Source organism: Trichoderma atroviride, chromosome 6, assembly GCF_020647795.1.
Source record: "Trichoderma atroviride chromosome 6, complete sequence".
NCBI classification, from domain to species: Eukaryota; Fungi; Ascomycota; class Sordariomycetes; order Hypocreales; family Hypocreaceae; genus Trichoderma; species Trichoderma atroviride.
This window is the reverse complement of record NC_089405.1, coordinates 700,083-716,494: the sequence shown is the minus strand read 5'-3', so window position 1 is coordinate 716,494 and position 16,412 is coordinate 700,083. Positions and strand designations below refer to the sequence as shown.

General features: G+C 50.1%; 6 protein-coding genes across 6 annotated transcripts; 3 read left to right on the top strand and 3 right to left on the bottom strand.

Annotated features, from left to right (window-relative positions):
* Positions 1-328: 328 nt before the first annotated feature.
* Positions 329-1,403, top strand: TrAtP1_010858 (uncharacterized protein; the record flags this gene model as incomplete). Its single annotated transcript, XM_014092294.2, has 2 exons — positions 329-359; positions 454-1,403. 2 exons carry the CDS (start codon positions 329-331, stop codon positions 1,401-1,403), a joined length of 981 nt encoding a protein of 326 aa, XP_013947769.1.
* Positions 1,404-1,790: 387 nt separating this feature from the next.
* Positions 1,791-3,680, bottom strand: TrAtP1_010857 (uncharacterized protein; the record flags this gene model as incomplete). Its single annotated transcript, XM_014092293.2, has 2 exons — positions 1,791-3,519; positions 3,595-3,680. The coding sequence occupies 2 exons, from the start codon at positions 3,678-3,680 to the stop codon at positions 1,791-1,793; spliced, it is 1,815 nt and encodes a 604-aa protein (XP_013947768.1).
* A 942-nt stretch (positions 3,681-4,622) lies between these two features.
* TrAtP1_010856 (uncharacterized protein) lies at positions 4,623-5,922 on the bottom strand. The gene is made up of 5 exons (XM_014092292.2): positions 5,742-5,922; positions 5,671-5,689; positions 5,591-5,616; positions 5,393-5,534; positions 4,623-5,340 (listed from the first exon to the last, which is right to left on the bottom strand). Exons 1-5 carry the CDS (start codon positions 5,880-5,882, stop codon positions 4,904-4,906), a joined length of 765 nt encoding a protein of 254 aa, XP_013947767.2. The 5' UTR covers positions 5,883-5,922; the 3' UTR covers positions 4,623-4,903.
* Positions 5,923-6,016: 94 nt separating this feature from the next.
* TrAtP1_010855 (uncharacterized protein) lies at positions 6,017-7,865 on the top strand. The gene is made up of 2 exons (XM_014092291.3): positions 6,017-6,415; positions 6,480-7,865. The coding sequence occupies exons 1-2, from the start codon at positions 6,094-6,096 to the stop codon at positions 7,238-7,240; spliced, it is 1,083 nt and encodes a 360-aa protein (XP_013947766.2). The 5' UTR covers positions 6,017-6,093; the 3' UTR covers positions 7,241-7,865.
* Positions 7,866-11,166: 3,301 nt separating this feature from the next.
* Positions 11,167-12,725, bottom strand: TrAtP1_010854 (uncharacterized protein; the record flags this gene model as incomplete). Its single annotated transcript, XM_014092290.2, has 4 exons — positions 11,167-11,231; positions 11,286-11,684; positions 11,751-11,808; positions 11,868-12,725. The coding sequence occupies 4 exons, from the start codon at positions 12,723-12,725 to the stop codon at positions 11,167-11,169; spliced, it is 1,380 nt and encodes a 459-aa protein (XP_013947765.2).
* Positions 12,726-14,809: 2,084 nt separating this feature from the next.
* On the top strand, positions 14,810-16,144 carry TrAtP1_010853 (uncharacterized protein; the record flags this gene model as incomplete). Its single annotated transcript, XM_066114878.1, has 1 exon — positions 14,810-16,144. The coding sequence occupies one exon, from the start codon at positions 14,810-14,812 to the stop codon at positions 16,142-16,144; it is 1,335 nt and encodes a 444-aa protein (XP_065970975.1).
* Positions 16,145-16,412: the final 268 nt, after the last annotated feature.

Genomic DNA, 16,412 nt, shown 5'->3' with positions numbered 1-16,412 from the left:
CTAAACTCAGGTTATGGAGACCTCTACCCAAGTACCAGTAGCTCTCTGTTCTGTCCCACACAAAACCGCATCTCTGGCGATACTCCACCTAGCCTCGCTCCCCTCCTTGTTTATTCTCACCCGGCGTGATTCCGATTGTGCATCTCGTGTCGAGTGAAGAGGAGAGAAGAGGGTTTCGTCCTCTTCGGCTTAGCGGGCGCTATTCAATGTCTCGATAGCAAACGCCACGGTCTTAAAACCATCTACGTCTAGACAAAGGTCGCTTCTTCTATAACAGCACTCGAAGCAACATCTATCCAGCAAAGGACAACATTCAGCTGTACTCAACATGGAGAAGTACAGCCAGTATCGTGACAGAGGTACATTCCCCCCCGATTTCCTCTTTTCCCCCATTCTTCTGCGCATCATTCTCGAATAATAACTGATCAAACAATAACTGACTTATAAAAACAGCAACCGGCATCGCGCCCTTCCTTCCCGTCTCGCCCCCCAGCTCCGCCATCTCAACCCTCACCCACAGCCTCCTCTTCCTCCTCCGCCTGCCCTTCTTCCTCACCTACGCCTTCACCTACTTCCTCATTTTCCACCCGCTGCCGATCCTCCCCGTCTTCGTCCGCAAGATTGCGCTATGGGGCCTCATGGCCATTCCCGGAATATGGTGGATCGATCTCCAGCTCGACGGCGTCAAGCGCGGCACCCTGTCCGAGCAGCCGCGCGAGAGGGTGCCGCACCCGGGATCCGTCATCGCCGCAAACTTCACGAGTCCGATTGACGCCATCTACCTGGCAGCCATCTTCGACCCGGTCTTTACAGTCTCATACCCGCGAGAGCGCAAGGTCAGGAGGATTGGATTGCTGTCGGCTGTGATGATGGCGCTTGCGCCGGTGGCTACGGGACCCCCAGCAGGAGCCAAGCTGGTCGATTTGAAGGATCTCGTCAAGGAATTCCCAAACCGCGTCATCGCCGTGTTCCCCGAAGGCGGCACCACCAACGGCAAGGCTATCCTACCTTTCAGCCCTAGCATTCTCCAAACTCCGGCCGACGTCCACATCTTCCCAGTCAGTATCCGATATACGCCTTCTGATATCACGACTCCTGTCCCGGGCCAGTGGCTGCGCTTTCTGTGGACTTTGCTTTCTCGCCCCACGACCTGCATCCGTGTGCGCATCGCCGAAGGCCAGACGAACAAGGCTGCTGCAAAGACCAACGGCGACAGCCCTGGCAGTGGATCTGGAGATTTGACCTATAGAGGTGGAACAAGCACTGGTCTTAATGGCGAAGAGCAGAAATTACTGGACTGGATAGGCGAGGCTCTGGCAAGGTTGAGCAGAGTCAAAAGGGTAGGCCTGACGCTGGAAGACAAGGCTGCGTTTGTTAAGGCATGGAGCGGGAAAAGGGCATAAAAGAACATGGACTCGGATGGATGGAACATTTGTAGGCTAATAGGGCATTGTACATTGGGGTTTCAAGTGCGCTGTGGAGGATTTGCATCATAGCATCAAAAATCATTTGCATTCAGGTCACGGCTGTATAATTATCATTTCGCTGCACGTATTGTTCAAGAAGCAACTCGTTTTGAATTGCAAACAAATATGGCTTTCACGAGCAATACACAATTAGTACCTATCAAGTTCGATTTTGACATTTTATTCATATTGAAGCCTATTTTGGGCTCTCAATCCAATGCATCCGAATATCACGACAAAAACTCCCAGGCATCCATATACCTAACCAAACATCATGCCAAATACATTCCGCCTTTTTCTTCTGTCTTCTCCATTCCACCCATTTTACGCAATCGGACCATCCGTTACACATCCTGTGCTGGCGTCGCTAACCATTTTAGCATACTTGGCCAGCGTTCCCTTGGTATATCTCGGCTCAGGGCGCTTCCACTCCTTTCTTCGCTTCTCCATCTCGGCCTCGGAAATCTCCAAGTCAATGATGCGCTTCTCGGCGTCAATGGTAATTGTGTCACCGTCTTTGACGAGAGCAATGGGACCGCCCTCGAAAGCCTCAGGAACGATATGTCCAATGATGAAGCCGTGAGAGCCACCAGAGAAACGTCCGTCAGTCAGCAAAGCGACATCCTTGCCCAGGCCAGCGCCCATGATGGCTGAAGAGGGCTTCAACATCTCGGGCATGCCGGGGCCACCCTTGGGGCCATCGTAGCGGATGATGACGACAGTCTTCTCACCCTTCTTGATCTCGCCCCGCTCCAGGCTGGCAATAAAGTCGGGCTCAGAATCGTAGGCACGGGCCTTGCCGACGAATTGAAGTCCCTCCTTACCAGTGATCTTTCCGACACAGCCGCCAGGGGCCAAAGAGCCACGCAGGATCTGGATGTGGCCAGTAGGCTTGATGGGGTTAGTGAGAGGTCGAATAATGTCCTGGTCGGCAGGGAAATCGGGGGCGCTCTCGACGTTCTGCTTCATAGTCTTTCCAGTCACAGTGACACCGGAGCCATCAATGAGGCCCTCCTTGATGAGGTACTTGAGAAGGCCGGGGGTACCGCCAATCTTGTGCATATCGGCCATGACGTACTTGCCGGAGGGCTTGAGATCGGCCAGGAAGGGCATACGGTCAGAGACGGCTTGGAAGTCATCAATGGTCAACTTGACGCCAACGGCATCAGCAATAGCAATCAAGTGGAGAACGGCGTTGGTGCTTCCACCAAGAATGGTGGTGACAATCATGGCATTCTCAAAGGCCTGTCGCGTTAGGATATCGCGAGGTCGGATATCTTCCTTCAACAGGGTCCGGATAGCATCACCAACGCTTTGGCACTCGGCCTTCTTCAAGGCGCTCTCAGCAGGGCTGCTGCTGCTGCCTGGCAGAGTCAGACCCATGGTTTCAATGGCTGTCGCCATGGTGTTGGCAGTGTACATGCCGCCACAGGCACCGCTGCCGGGGCAGGCATGGCGAATGATGTCGTATCGCTGATCTTCGGTGATTTCTCCAGAGATGTACTGGCCATAAGCTTGGAAAGCAGAAACGATATCGATGGATTCGCCAGTTTTTGTGCAGCCCGGCTGGATAGTACCACCGTAGACCATGATGCTGGGTCGGTTGACACGGCCCATGGCAATGACAACTCCAGGCATGTTCTTGTCACATCCAGGCAAGCTGATGTTTGCGTCGTACCACTGTCCATTCATGACAGTCTCGACACTGTCGGCAATGATTTCTCTGCTCTGCAGCGAGTACCGCATGCCAGTGGTGCCCATGGAGATACCATCACTAACACCAATCGTGTTGAACCTGTAGGGAACAAGGCCGGCTTTGGCCACGGACTCCTTGACAAGACCAGCCAGGTCCATCAGATGCATGTTGCAGGGGTTTCCCTCGTACCAGACGGAGGAGATACCGACCTGCGCCTTGCTCAAATCGGCGTCTGTGAGGCCAGTGGCGTACAGCATGGCCTGGGAAGCGCCCTGGGACTTGGGCTGTGTGATGGTCGCGGAGACCTTGTTGAGCTTCTCGTCCGCATATCGGGCTGATGAAGTCGAGAGGAGACGACTGTATGGCATGGCCGATTGTTAGCGAAGGCACCTGGCTGGGATGCATTGGCTGCTGTGCTTGTATATTACTCACGCTTGACTCCTCGTAGAGAGGGTGCTGGCCCTTGACAGGGCGTTCAAAGCCCTTGAAGGGTTTCTGAGCAGCGATCTGGAGAGCATCGTCACAGCTGCAGGGGAGCGTCGATTGGTCCTATTATCGGAGCAAGAGTTAGAAGTTTGCTGACAGCCCAACGGTGATTGTTCATGGCATTGATCATTGAACGAAGCAACTCTGTAGAAAAGGCCTGGTGAATTGAAGAAAAGAGAAGCATCTCCCAACACTGGTGTATCGTGATATGAAGAAGAAAGAGACGGAATGCGAAAACTCAGCAATGCCTTGGGCAAGCTCTGACGTATGTACGCACCTATTCCCAAGCCCAATAATATCCCAAACTCTCGCGCGCCAATCTTTGCGCCGCGGTGCTGCTGCTTTTCCACAAGACACGAAAAGAGGATGAAGTTTGTGAATTGGTGTGACTCGACGCCAAGTTGATGTCCAAGTGGCCGGACCGCAATTGGCTGACGTGAGTCTCCGATTTTTAGGTCTCTGTCCCTGTGATCTTCCCTGTGATCCGGACAGCTCGCGCGGGAAGCTCTCACTAAAGTGATTGCATGTGGGAACAAAGTTGCCCCGCACTGGAGCTGCCAGCAGGTAATTGGCGTCGCGCCATTGGCTGGGTTGGACTTTTAGAGGAGATGCTTCCCTGCTGTATTTTAGCAGCCTAAATTTCCAGTGGGCTGCATCTCACTGAGCTATGGTGGGCGCTTCATTCCTGGGCCTTGTTGAACATTACAAAGGATCAATTTTACTACTGCCTGGCATTATTATTGCCTTCAATTTTGTACTTCATCGACTATAGAGCCTAGGAAGAAGACTGCCTCATAGAAATTTTCAAGAAAGGCGCTGTCGGCCTTATTCTCGCTGTCCCGCTCAAACAGAGCTGTCTGTGGAGATGCCCAATCTGAAGCCTGCCGATATCGGCATCGCGAGATCTCAAGAGCCTGGTACTTGTAGTTTAACACGAATATTTGCTTGGTGATCTAGGACAAAAATATGTCAAGGTTCAAATTTCAACTGCTATTTCAGCAACAATTGACCGTGGCAGACCATTGATATCGTACTAGCAATTATGACATAAGCTGGTATGATTTCCAGCAACATCTCTACAAAGATGGTTTGCACATATCAACTGGATAGCATCATCGATGCCTGAGCATTAGTTCCAGTAGGCACTCGGCGTTTACTAGGACATAGGGTAGAGACGTGCTTGAATATCTGCTCGAGATCACCGCTGTGCTCACCTCAGTAAGAAAAACATGCAAATCAATTCACCCTCGCGGTATTAGTATTTCTTCTCTTCCCCTTCCTCCTCCTCCTTCTTTGGCTTATCTTGATCTTTTCTCGTTGAAAAGATCTCGTCAATGACTCCCAGTTCCAATGCTTCCGTCACGGTTAGATACTTGTCTCTCTCCATCAGATCGTTAATCTCTTCTAGGCTATACTTGTCAAATCCCTTTGCCTTGTTCAGATGATATTGCATGATTTGGTTGGACTGCTCTCGTATCTTTTGGATCTGGTTTGCGTAAATCAAAATATCCGATGCCTGCCCTCTAGTGCCACCCAATGGCTGGTGAATCATTATGGAGCTGTGTGGAAGCGCGCAGCGCTTGCCTGGCGCACCACCGGCAAGCAGGATAGCTGCCATGGACGCCGCGCCTCCGACACACACCGTTGCGACGGGAGACTTGATATAAGACATCGTATCGTATATCGCCATGCCTAAGGCCACTGTGAACCTTGATAGCCGTACTGCCGAGGGGAGGAAACGCACCTGATGTGACGGAGCCGCCTGGTGAATTGATGTACATCGTAATCGGCTTTTCCGGGGCGTCTGATTCAAGCCAGAGAAGCTGCGCGACAATGGAGGCTGACATGTAGTCGTCGATTTCGCCGTTTAGACATATTATTCGTTGCTGGGCACGTTAATCCTTGTGTCTCGGAAGCTTGTGATGGATGGACATTGACTAACCTGCAGAAGCTTGGAAAAGATGTCCCCTCGAAGACGTAAGTTCCCTAATCATCCGGCGCAAATCGGAAAGTGTAGCGTACATGTTTTCCTGCCAGCTGCCTGTTCCCATTTAGCCCATTGTCATGGCACCATAGGTGATGCCGCTGCTTACTGATGTCTCTTCGATGTACGGCATTGGGATGTTCATCGACGGCGCACTGTTGGCAGGAGTAGCAGTGCTGGAGAACCCAAAAGATCTGGCATGCCGCATTGGCAGCGCCCGTAGGGCTGGTAGCAATCTGGATCGCAACATGTTTGGTAAATGGGCTGATGTCGTAACCAAAGGGAAGCTTGGAGCTTGGAGGTGGTGACAGCTTAGCATCGGCAATACCCTGGTACTAAAGCTTATCGCTATCGCTCGTCATCGAAAAATGGTCGCATGCAACATTCACAAAACACCACACAATACACACTCATTACTTGCGAATACAAATCATGTTTCTTTGGAACTCGGCTGCCAGGCGATGAAACGATGCACTGCGCTCCGCCCAAGCAGCCTTAGGGCTTCGAATCAGCATTTGGGCCAAAGATGGTACTCCTACGATAAAGCGTCCTTGACCAAAGAGGCCCTTCTACAGAAAGTCGAAGCTGGGCTTGGACAAGATGCAGAGGGCAAATCTCTAAAAATCGATCCAGAGACGAAGACGGTCTCTACTGAGGCAGGAGATCTTCCCATCTCACCCATATTTGATCCGGCATGGATGCAAGCCAGGCGAAAGACTGCAAAGGCCGCTCCTGGTCCACCACTAGGCAGATTTCGACGGAAGCTCGCAAACAACCCTTTCGGTACAGCAAGCTTTTGAGCCACGGCGTATTCAATGGAGAAGAGCTAACTTGGGAATGAATACAGCACAGGCTCTCGCTACGCCAATCCGAAGATGTCCAAACAGCGCCACCAGCCTACCGCGGTACTTCTTACAGGATTTTGAGATGATAAGACATCCGCAAACAGGCGCCGCATGGTGGGCTCCCGGCCCGCTGGCCTTTGAGCATGTCCTGCCTACGAAGCGACCAGACGAGTCACAAGCGGATAGGGACAACGAGCGCGACAAAGCTGCTGCGGCGGCTGAGCTCGTGTCAGCTTCTGCGCCGGACTCGAGCGATACCACAACGGGCTCGGCCCGGCCACGGAGATCACCAATAACAAGCTACACGGTGAGTCGCAAGTCGATGGTCGATATGGTTGGTGGACCAAACAAAAAATATCTTGCCCTTTTGTCGGCGATCCGAACTGGCATGGCAGTAGCGCCGGATACTAGGGATGCGGTATGGAGAGAGGATATGGGGGGTTTGCTGCTGGGGATGATGCGCCGACACGCAACAGATGCGCTTATTGCTCGCGGCAACCGGCCACACGGCCCCAAGGACAGGTTCATCCAACCTTGTGTGAATTGGAAGGACGTCGAAGGAGTCAGAGAGCGGGGTTGCGTTATTTGGCTGCCAGAGAACAGTGATGGTCCGAGACAATACGCTACACTGGACGTCGAGGGGGCCCAATACGGAAGGAAGATGGTGGTACACAATCTACGATGGCTGCTTGGCGATAACGAGGTGCAGCGGCTACGAGACTCGGCGGAAGTGTTTCACAAGGGGGGAGATATTCGTGCTTAAGCAGTGGGCGAGCACGAGCATGATGAGACTGCACATGTTGCTGTGGAAGCTGCAAGGATATCTGGCGGAACCAGATACAGGCAGCAGTGTAAAGAGGTGATAACGGGACGAGCACTGCCAAGTTAGGCAAGTAAAGTTAATTCCGACGTGATTAAGTACCTGCATGACATGATCTTCTCCCGCCGTAGCAGTGGCAGCGGTTCAACGTGGATGAAGGGAATGCATGTAAGCCATGTGCCACGTAGTTCAACGTGGTAGCATCGCTACTGCGAGCACTAGGATGCTTTCATCTATTTTTGCAAATGCCTACTTTGTACATGGTACTATCGTTGACCTGATTCAGACAATGTCGGGCATTCTCAGCGGCGAGGCCGAAGCTGGAGCCGAAATGGATGTTCAGGACGGGCAGAAATATGCCTCTCCGCAGGTAGCCAAAGAATGGGATCTCTCTCTCTTGTGATGATGCCTCTATTCCCAATACATGACACTCCGGGGAAAGCTGATGCCTCTAATCCCAATACATGATACTCCGGGACGACAGGCTTCTTCTAATCCTAGGTACCGCATGGCACTCTGGGATGTCTGATGCCTCCAATACCAAACTTTTAGCCCTGTAGTACCTCCCGGCTGTAAGACGGATTTCGAATCCTGGATAGTCTTATTTTTTCATTAGATACGTAATAGAATTAAGATTTGCATGTGTCACGGCTGTTTTACAATTTGCAAGCATCTTAATTGCTATTTCGGTACATCTTACGACCTACATGTACAGTAACCTATATGATCACTCATCTACATGGAATGTATACGCATGGACTTTGACACATGGGGATCAGCTGGCTCATTGCAATGCAGCATATTACCTGTGTCTGATAAGAATGTATCATCAGCACGAAGCCCATCTCTAGCTACAACAGAGCTATATGACAATATTCGCTATTCCGGCCTTGTGAAGGACTGTTTCTTTTGGAGTACTATGCTCTGTTTAAGGTACCCAGTGAACTGGAATCTAACAACACAGATGCCTGTAAAGTGTACCAATCCTCGTCGGAGAGTTCTCGAAGCAGAAAGCATGTGTAAGCACCGAGATGGTCCAGGCACAGAGCAATCGGAGGGTTGAGTGTAAGTGGTTGATAACCCTCCGAGCGCAGTGCCTGGGAGTTTTCGTGCACTAACCGCTTACATCGAGCTGCATTCCGGAATCCTGCGGGCTCCGCAGTTCCAGAGCGGCATGTCTCAGGGCCCACAGGGATTTTGTTGGGCGAATTGCATTCCATTGTATAGCAAGCAGGCTATGCATGCGGACTCGACGAGATGCACGTCTGGCGAGAATTGCAATGGTTCATGTCAAAAAGAGAATAAGCATAAGTCAAGTAAAGTCAAGAGCCGTCGCAGGTAGGTACTAGCAGCAAGCCCGTTACGTAGCAGACACGCCGTGGTGAACGTGTCCGCAAAGGACCGATTGAATGCGGCACAGATTCACTTACATGTCTCTGCTCCATCACTCGTATAGGCCTCTTCGACTCATGGTCCAGTCATCTGCATCCAGCCACGCTTGTCCGCCATCTGGCAATCTGCAGATTCGGGCACGGGGCACTCTGCCATTCCACATGGAGTCCCGTCAGCCAGATCCCTGAAGCGTTATCAGACAGGCGTATCGCTCCTCCGTCAGCCACATCCTTGGCCCTCTGTGGCCATTTGTCAGAGCCGAGAGATAGAGTCGTCCTTGGGAAAATGTTTCTGCATATACCTATATATGCCCTCCTTCTCCCTTGATCTTGTCTCTCCCCCATCTCTTGGGTCTGATCGATCTTATCGGCCGTTTGTGCGGAGAAGGAGGCTCATCTTGCATACCTAAATCGTGACTGCAGTGGACCCAACAAAAAGCATCGCGGCTTAGAGTTTGACGGTTGTGTTATCACCGATCAAAACGTCTATGAAGTCAGTGGCTGCATTCATCTTTCATTTATAAAAAAATAAAGAGACTTCTCTTCTTCGCCTCTGGAATTCAAATCCCCAGATATTTACTCGAGATTTTCACAAAATCTTCTCACCGATTGGACACTTGCTCGCTTAGATCGCCGTCGTCCATCCTTTTCCCCGATCTAAGAGCTCAAACGGGCGAATGAGAAATCCGTTGGGTAGTCGCTTCGAGTAACTTTTTTTTTTTCACCCCAACAACGTCAGGGCAGAGCTCCACTGATAAGCGGAGCTAACTGCTGGAGAGCTTGGGGAACACGCGGGAACGTCTTCACTAAATAAGGGTTCCTTGTCTCCGGAGCTTCCAGGTTGCCAGGGCCTGGGTTTTCTGTCTTCTTCTCTATTTATTGTTATTCTCTCCGACACCAGCTACACCATTGCACCATGTTATACGCAAGCAAACGGAGCTTCGGCGCTGAAACGAGCTCGCACGACGCGCAGAGAACAAGCCATTCATCATCACATCGACAGCCACTCACAATGCGGTCTCCGAGTCTGCAGCTCATCCAGCCCGAGAACTGGGCTCAGCCAAACATGCCCACCTACAACACGCCCATCTTCCTGATCCACGACGGCAGCGGCACCACCTTGGCCTACCAATTCCTCGAGATCCTGGGCCGCTACACCTACGGCATCCGCAATCCCCACTACTACTCCGGCAAGGTCTTCGAGGGCGGCATCTCCGAGATGGCCTATCTATACGCGTCATGGATCCGGCAGACAGTGCAGGACAAGGACTTCCCGGCCAAGAAGCGCAACATGGACGGCAGCACGAGCATCTTCCTGGGCGGCTGGAGCTTGGGCGGCCTGCTCAGCATGGAGGTTGCGCGACAGCTGGCAATGGACGATGTCGTGAGGGTCGCGGGCATCCTCATGATTGACAGCACCTTTCCTGGTGTGTCAAGGCCGTTGCCCACAAGCTCTGCCCCTCTTGTTCCCTCATTTGGAGTGCCGATGGCGAACAAGTTCTCTGGCGCTAGATTCCCTGATGTTTCTACGCGCAAGATGCTGTGCGATGACGACGTGTCCAGTGATGACGAATCGCTGCCAGACTTGAGCGACGTCTCTTCAAGAGATGGCTCGTCGGAGGATGAGTCGTCAACCGACGAAGACGAGGCCATCATGAACAAGATCCGCTCCAAAAGCTGCATGGCAGAGGCTGTGCGCATGATCCGGCAGTGGCGTCTTCCCCAATGGTCAGGCAGACTCTACGACCGCCGGCCAAAGGTGGTTCTGCTGCGCGCGAGAAACTACGTGCCGACAAAGGAAGGCCGCACTGTCGGCATGGATCTGAACAGAGAGGATCCCCTGCTCGGCTGGGGCGACTACGACGAGGAGATGTTCAGCAATGTCTATGATGTTGACGGACACCACTTTAACATGTTTGAGTATGACAAGATATCCAACATGACGAGGACAATCAAGAAGGGCTTGGACAGGCTGGAAGAGGCCTCCCAGATGATGATGTATGAGAGCTGGTAGTGGAGTGTCGCTTTTTATTTTCTTTGCATTGGTTACGGGCGTTGAAAGTCATTTGCTTTTTTGTTTCTTTCTTGGCAAGCTTGGAAAACCACGGATTTGTTTTATCACTGCATAGCTGGGAGCGTATTGAATGGTTTGGGTCTACTGTATTCTATTAACACACTGCACATTGGCAGAGGTTGTATCCACTGAGGAGTTTGGGATTATCATAGCGTTCTTTCATACGATACCAAATACATACAACTGTCGAACAATAATCTATTGAAACTGTACCTATGCTATGAGCATGCCGCCAGAATAACAATACTCCAAGTCTCTACGCATAAGATACCTGCCCAAGGCAGTCGACAAGATGAAAACTCACATTAAAACAAAGTCTCAGAACATCTCGCATACACCAACCGCATCATATCGTCTCCAAGTTGGGATCATTCCTCAAAAGGGCTTTGATAGCCTCCATGCCTTTATTCGGCGCTGCAAAGTCGACCCAGTACCCCCCCTTCGCCCTTGGACATGATTGTAGCGCTTACTATTACGAGGTTAGAATAATAATGAAAGCAAGAGTGGAAACCGGATCACTTACATCGATTGGGATGGTTCCTCTCAAGGGCATGCCCAAACACAAGCGGCGCCGGAACAGCCTCATCCGCCTTTTCAGCAGCATCGTCTTCAATTCTCTTGATGCTCGCTGCAGAAAAGTCAATCCCATGCCACGCGTTACACCAATTCGTCACGCCATAGCTAAACTCCCACGGCTCGCAGATGTGCATCAAAATTTTGTGCAGGTAGAGCTCCCGCGCCACTGCGAGGCCGCGCTCCATGTTTGCCGGTTGTAGGCTGTCTACTATCGCGAGCCGGGTTTTGTATGCGATTTCGGAGGCTGGAGGCTTGGAGCGGCTGATGGCTGCGTGGGTTGGGGCGAAGATGAGGGCGTTGTGTAGATATTTGTGGGATCTGGGGAGTGAGGAGTGATATCCGCGAACTGGTGAGGCGGTTTCGCGTTAGCCATGTTGATAGAGGTGAAGGTGTATAATGCAAGTAAACTTACCGTTTACTGCGCTGGTGAAGAGTTGTTTCTTGGGTCGTTTGCGATGCAGATTGCCGAGCTGATCCACGCATACATCATAAGATTGAGAAACAAAGAAGACATGGTTATACGAAATACCTTGACAATGATTCCGGCAATCGCATCTCCATTCGTAATGCCCGCCGCCTTGGCACCGAATTTCGCCTGAATCTCCTTCTGCCACCGCTCACGTATCCCAGCAATCAACTCAACGGGGAAATAGAGGGTGCATCTCGTCTCTTTCGGACGTATAACCAGCTCTGGAACAATGCCCATCAAAACTCCCGCTCGGTCTGCCTTTGTCTTCAACCGAAATTTGTACTTTTTACGCAGCTCCTTTTGAGATATAGTTTTGTCACCTTCGAGAGCACCTTTTGGAAGGTCGATGAATGGCAAAGGCTCTTTACCCTTTATGATGTCTGTCCAGGAGCTGAGGACACTGCCAAGACCCAATTGATCGCTTACGCAGTGCGGTAGACTAACAGCCACTATCGTGGCATCGGTGTAGTATGTGAGATGAACGAGCAAGAGCGGTGTTTCTGGTTTGTCCTGGTTGCGTAGAATCGGCCAGTCGGCGGGTATCCAGCACGATTCCAAGGCTGTCACATCTGGAAAGATGGTGATTCCCTTTTGCGAGTCCTGTTCAGGCACAAGCTTTGAGTCTCCGAGGGTCGATTCAGCATTGCTAACAGACCATCCAAATGTCTTATACTTGTCGGGCGGCGGTGAGATTAAATGGTATTGGAGCCAACCGTCTGGTCCGCTGGGTTTTATCCGCGAACCTAGAAGAGGGATATGCTCTGTAATCAACTTATCTAGCGATTCTCTCATAAAGTCTCCATCGAGGATGTCTCGGACGACAATAAATGCCAGAGAGCGGATGTTGCTAATGGGCCGCCATTGGTCTTTCGCACAAAGAGGAATGACTTTCTCAGAGGATTTTGTTTCGACACTCATGGTGCCGCTCACAACAATGTCACCCAATTTTGCCATGTAGCAAGTAAAACAACATTGTAAAGACGTAGATTCTCGTAACTCCCCGTTGGTGGCTTGCTGTATATATGCTAATCCTCTAGCTGCCATCAATCCGCGCAGCTCGTGAAGAGAGTTTATTTCAATCCCGTCTATACATTTAGCGCTTAGGAGGCTTGATTCTACCACTAGCAGTGCGCCGACGACACTCTAATGGGTCTTTAGTATCCTGAACGATAATGCCAGCGTCAGAACTAGCAACTACTTGATTGATGCTGGAAAAGGTTGCCTACTTTGTATTAGGAATCTTGACTGCGCGAGTAAGTTACGGGTGAGATCCTATCAATTAGCCTACTCCTCAAGGCACTCCCAAGTTAAAGAATTTCGAATCGCCCTTATCATGGCCAATGTAAAGCCTTTAATGCTCAATATTCATGCTGCCAAAATGTTGGGTCATCCCATTGTGACTACTTTCCCTATCACCTTCGCCAGAACGACAAGGAACCAAGATCCATGCCAGCTGTCTCGCAATTACGAGATGAGGTTTGTTGAGAAATGGCCATGTAGAAAGAATACAGAAAAAGCAAATGTGAATGAATACTCTTTTCTGAACGCGCCAAGCTATCGATAATATGCCAGGATATGTGCTGGGAAAATTCAGCTTCGGATAGATACTTGCTCGGACAACTATAGCTACGCTCGCCTTTTCTATAAACGCTTCTGGGAAAAATCTCAGTGCCGTTTCCTACTATGGGCTCCTCTTGGCTCACTAAGCGGAAGTCGATATGAGTCATGAAGAAATCCTTCACCGTACCCGAGAAAATCACATTCTTGGGAACGGGAGCAGTGGAGGTTAAGCCAGTGAGGAAGCCGAAGAGAGCATTGATGAGGTTTGTTTCCACTAGAGTTAGAGGAGGATTATAAATAGACACGCGCATTCCTTGTTGCCATCGAAATAGGATGTCGAAAGGGTCTTATCCGAGGTAACGCTGGAGACACAAAGCGCCAGTCCGAGAACTAAACCTCATGACGATTAGATTACAAACTTTGTTGCATGCACTTTCTTGGTAGATATCAAGCGGCAAATAACTACAGCTAATTCACGTATATATATATGCCAAATCGAGCCGTAAATGGGTAATTTATCCGTACCTTCGAGCGTAGTATTCTGAATAATACACAAATCAACTGAACAATACCAGCAGCCTCAGCATGTCTCGTAGTAAGATTTTAGCATGGATGTAGGGATAGGGATCTTCAAATTGCTGTTGTTGGATTTATATGCCGACTGCTTCGTTTCCGAGCACGCAGGCCGCCTATATTACTAGAGCTCGATTCGTGATAATTTAGGTGGGTAGACTATAGTACTACGGCTAATGCCCAGACAAGCAATGAAAGAGCTCTACATAAAGTTTCTAGATTCTACTATTTCGCCGATCTCGATTAGATCTAATATAAACCATTAGCTAGTAAATTACATGTACTATCGCCGGCAGACTATCACCAGCAAACAAAAATGACTAGGGTGCACATGGGAGATCTGCGCGAGGTAACCCAACGACATGGAAATGTGAGAAACCATGGCTTTCTAATCCATTCAGCCAGAGAAATGAATCTTAGTGAATGAAAATCCGTCCGTTTCGAATAACCCAGACATTTCAAATTGCCCTCGTTCTACATCGGCTGTTTAATTATGAATCTGCTCAATTACATGCTCCACTACATAGGCGAGATAAGCAGAAAAGGCGACATATGCGAGCAGGAATATGTCCATTACTAGACTCGCTAACTTGATCGATCCTAGATGGTGTTGCGAATATGTTTTTAGGATTTAACAATTTGTTATATCATTTATGATTGAATGCTACCCACTGCCGAGGTCATAGATTTGACGCCAGAAGCATATTTCTCATTATGCGACTGTGCTTGAGCCGCCTGCCTAAAGGATCTGGCCCATAAGTTCGGTGTATATATATCCAGTAGTGCAGCTCTGATTCTCATTCTATTGCATTATAACTTCTACTTGTGTTCTGGAACGTGTTGCACTCCATTAGACAAGACTTACGACAATGGGCGAACTTCAGGAATTGAGCGTCCAAGGTCAAGAATCGACACAGTCGACGAGACCTCCGCCCAAGGCACCCGATGCGCCACCCAACGGGGGGTCTTGTTGCATGGCTACAAGTGCTCGGAGGCTTCTTCATCTTTTTCAACTCATGGTTGGTAACTCAATGGCTCACAGACGTGCTTCGAAAGATCTAACGCACAAGGATAGGGGCATCGTGAACACTTATGGCGCATTTCAATCCTTTTACGAAACCGAGCTTTTACAAAATGAGACTGGGTCAACGATATCTTGGATCGGAACATTCCAAGCATTTCTCCTCATTGCGCTCAGCATTTTTAGTGGCCCGATATTCGATCGAGGCTATCTCCGCGAACTCTTCTGGGTTGGCTCCTTCTTGGTTGTGTTTGGCTTGATGATGAGCAGTCTGGCTACCAAGTACTATCAACTCTTCTTGTCCCAAGGACTATGCGTAGGCATTGGGGGCGGATGCCTCTTTCTACCATGTGTCGCTGTCGTCTCTACGTATTTTACAACAAAGAGAGCGCTTGCCATTAGTATTGTAGCTTCTAGAGGAAGCGTTGGCAGTACGATATATCCCATTGTCTTCCGCAGGCTCCAACCAGCCATTGGGTTTCCGTGGGCAATAAGGGTAATTGCCTTTATTGCGCTGGGCTGCCTTTTGGGAAGCATAAGCATTATGAAGAGCCGGCTGTCTCCCTCGGGGCATGCGCGGAAATTGGTGGATCTGGCTGCCTTTAAGAATGTGCCCTATACGGTATTCACTGCTGGGCTGTTCTTTGTTTTCGTTGGCTTATACGTGCCGATTTTTGACGTTGTTGTTGACGCTCAGATTGGATCTCACGTCAACGAAGACTTGTCTTTTTACATCCTCTCCATTCTCAATGCAGCATCAGCATTCGGTCGCGTCATTCCAGGGCAGTTGGCAGACCTCTTTGGATCCATGAAAGTCATCATCGCTTGCACAGTCACCTCTGCTGTTTTCGCATACGGCTGGATCGGGATTCATTCACTGGGCGGGTCGATTGCATTCGCCATAGTCTATGGGTTTGTGTCCGGAGCGGTAGTGTCCGTCCAGGCGAGCGTTGTTGCGTCTCTGGTGCCTGATGTGCGCTACATTGGCACATGGATGGGCATGTCCCTGTTTGTGGCCGGTCTGGGGATCCTGATTGGCAGCCCTATTGCTGGAGTGCTTGTCACGTCGGGCACCCGAGTGTTTGTAGATCCTTTTATCTTTTCTGGAACGTTTACAATTACGGGCGCAATATTGTTTTGCATTGCGTGGGTGTACAAAAAGGGAACCACCAAGGCTGAATGATAATGAAATATGGACTTGTTTCGAAACTCGGACAGTTCTGGCAGACTCCATAAATCGTTCAAAAGCTTTAGTAGTCATAAGAGTGTAACCTAAGCTTTATCAACGTTCAGTATAGAGAAGAGTGTAATCACATTTCTAGAGACGAAGGGGGTCTCAATGATTATCCTACAGAAAGAAACTGCTACAGACCAGGCCACTAAGGATATCGTTCTAAGGCCAGTGACAAATCTAGACCGTTATATAAGTCTCAAGCAGTAGCTATTATGAC

Excerpts from the sequence above, each read along its gene's own strand:
- TrAtP1_010856 (XM_014092292.2), bottom strand. The coding sequence starts at position 5,882 with ATGTTGCGATCCAGATTGCTACCAGCCCTACGGGCGCTGCCAATGCGG. Across the intron at positions 5,535-5,590 it reads TCTTTTCCAAGCTTCTGCAG|CAACGAATAATATGTCTAAA; the intron begins GTTAGTCAATGT and ends TAACGTGCCCAG. Across the intron at positions 5,341-5,392 it reads AGGCGGCTCCGTCACATCAG|GCATGGCGATATACGATACG; the intron begins GTGCGTTTCCTC and ends CAGTGGCCTTAG.
- TrAtP1_010855 (XM_014092291.3), top strand. The coding sequence starts at position 6,094 with ATGAAACGATGCACTGCGCTCCGCCCAAGCAGCCTTAGGGCTTCGAAT. Across the intron at positions 6,416-6,479 it reads GCTCGCAAACAACCCTTTCG|CACAGGCTCTCGCTACGCCA; the intron begins GTACAGCAAGCT and ends GAATGAATACAG.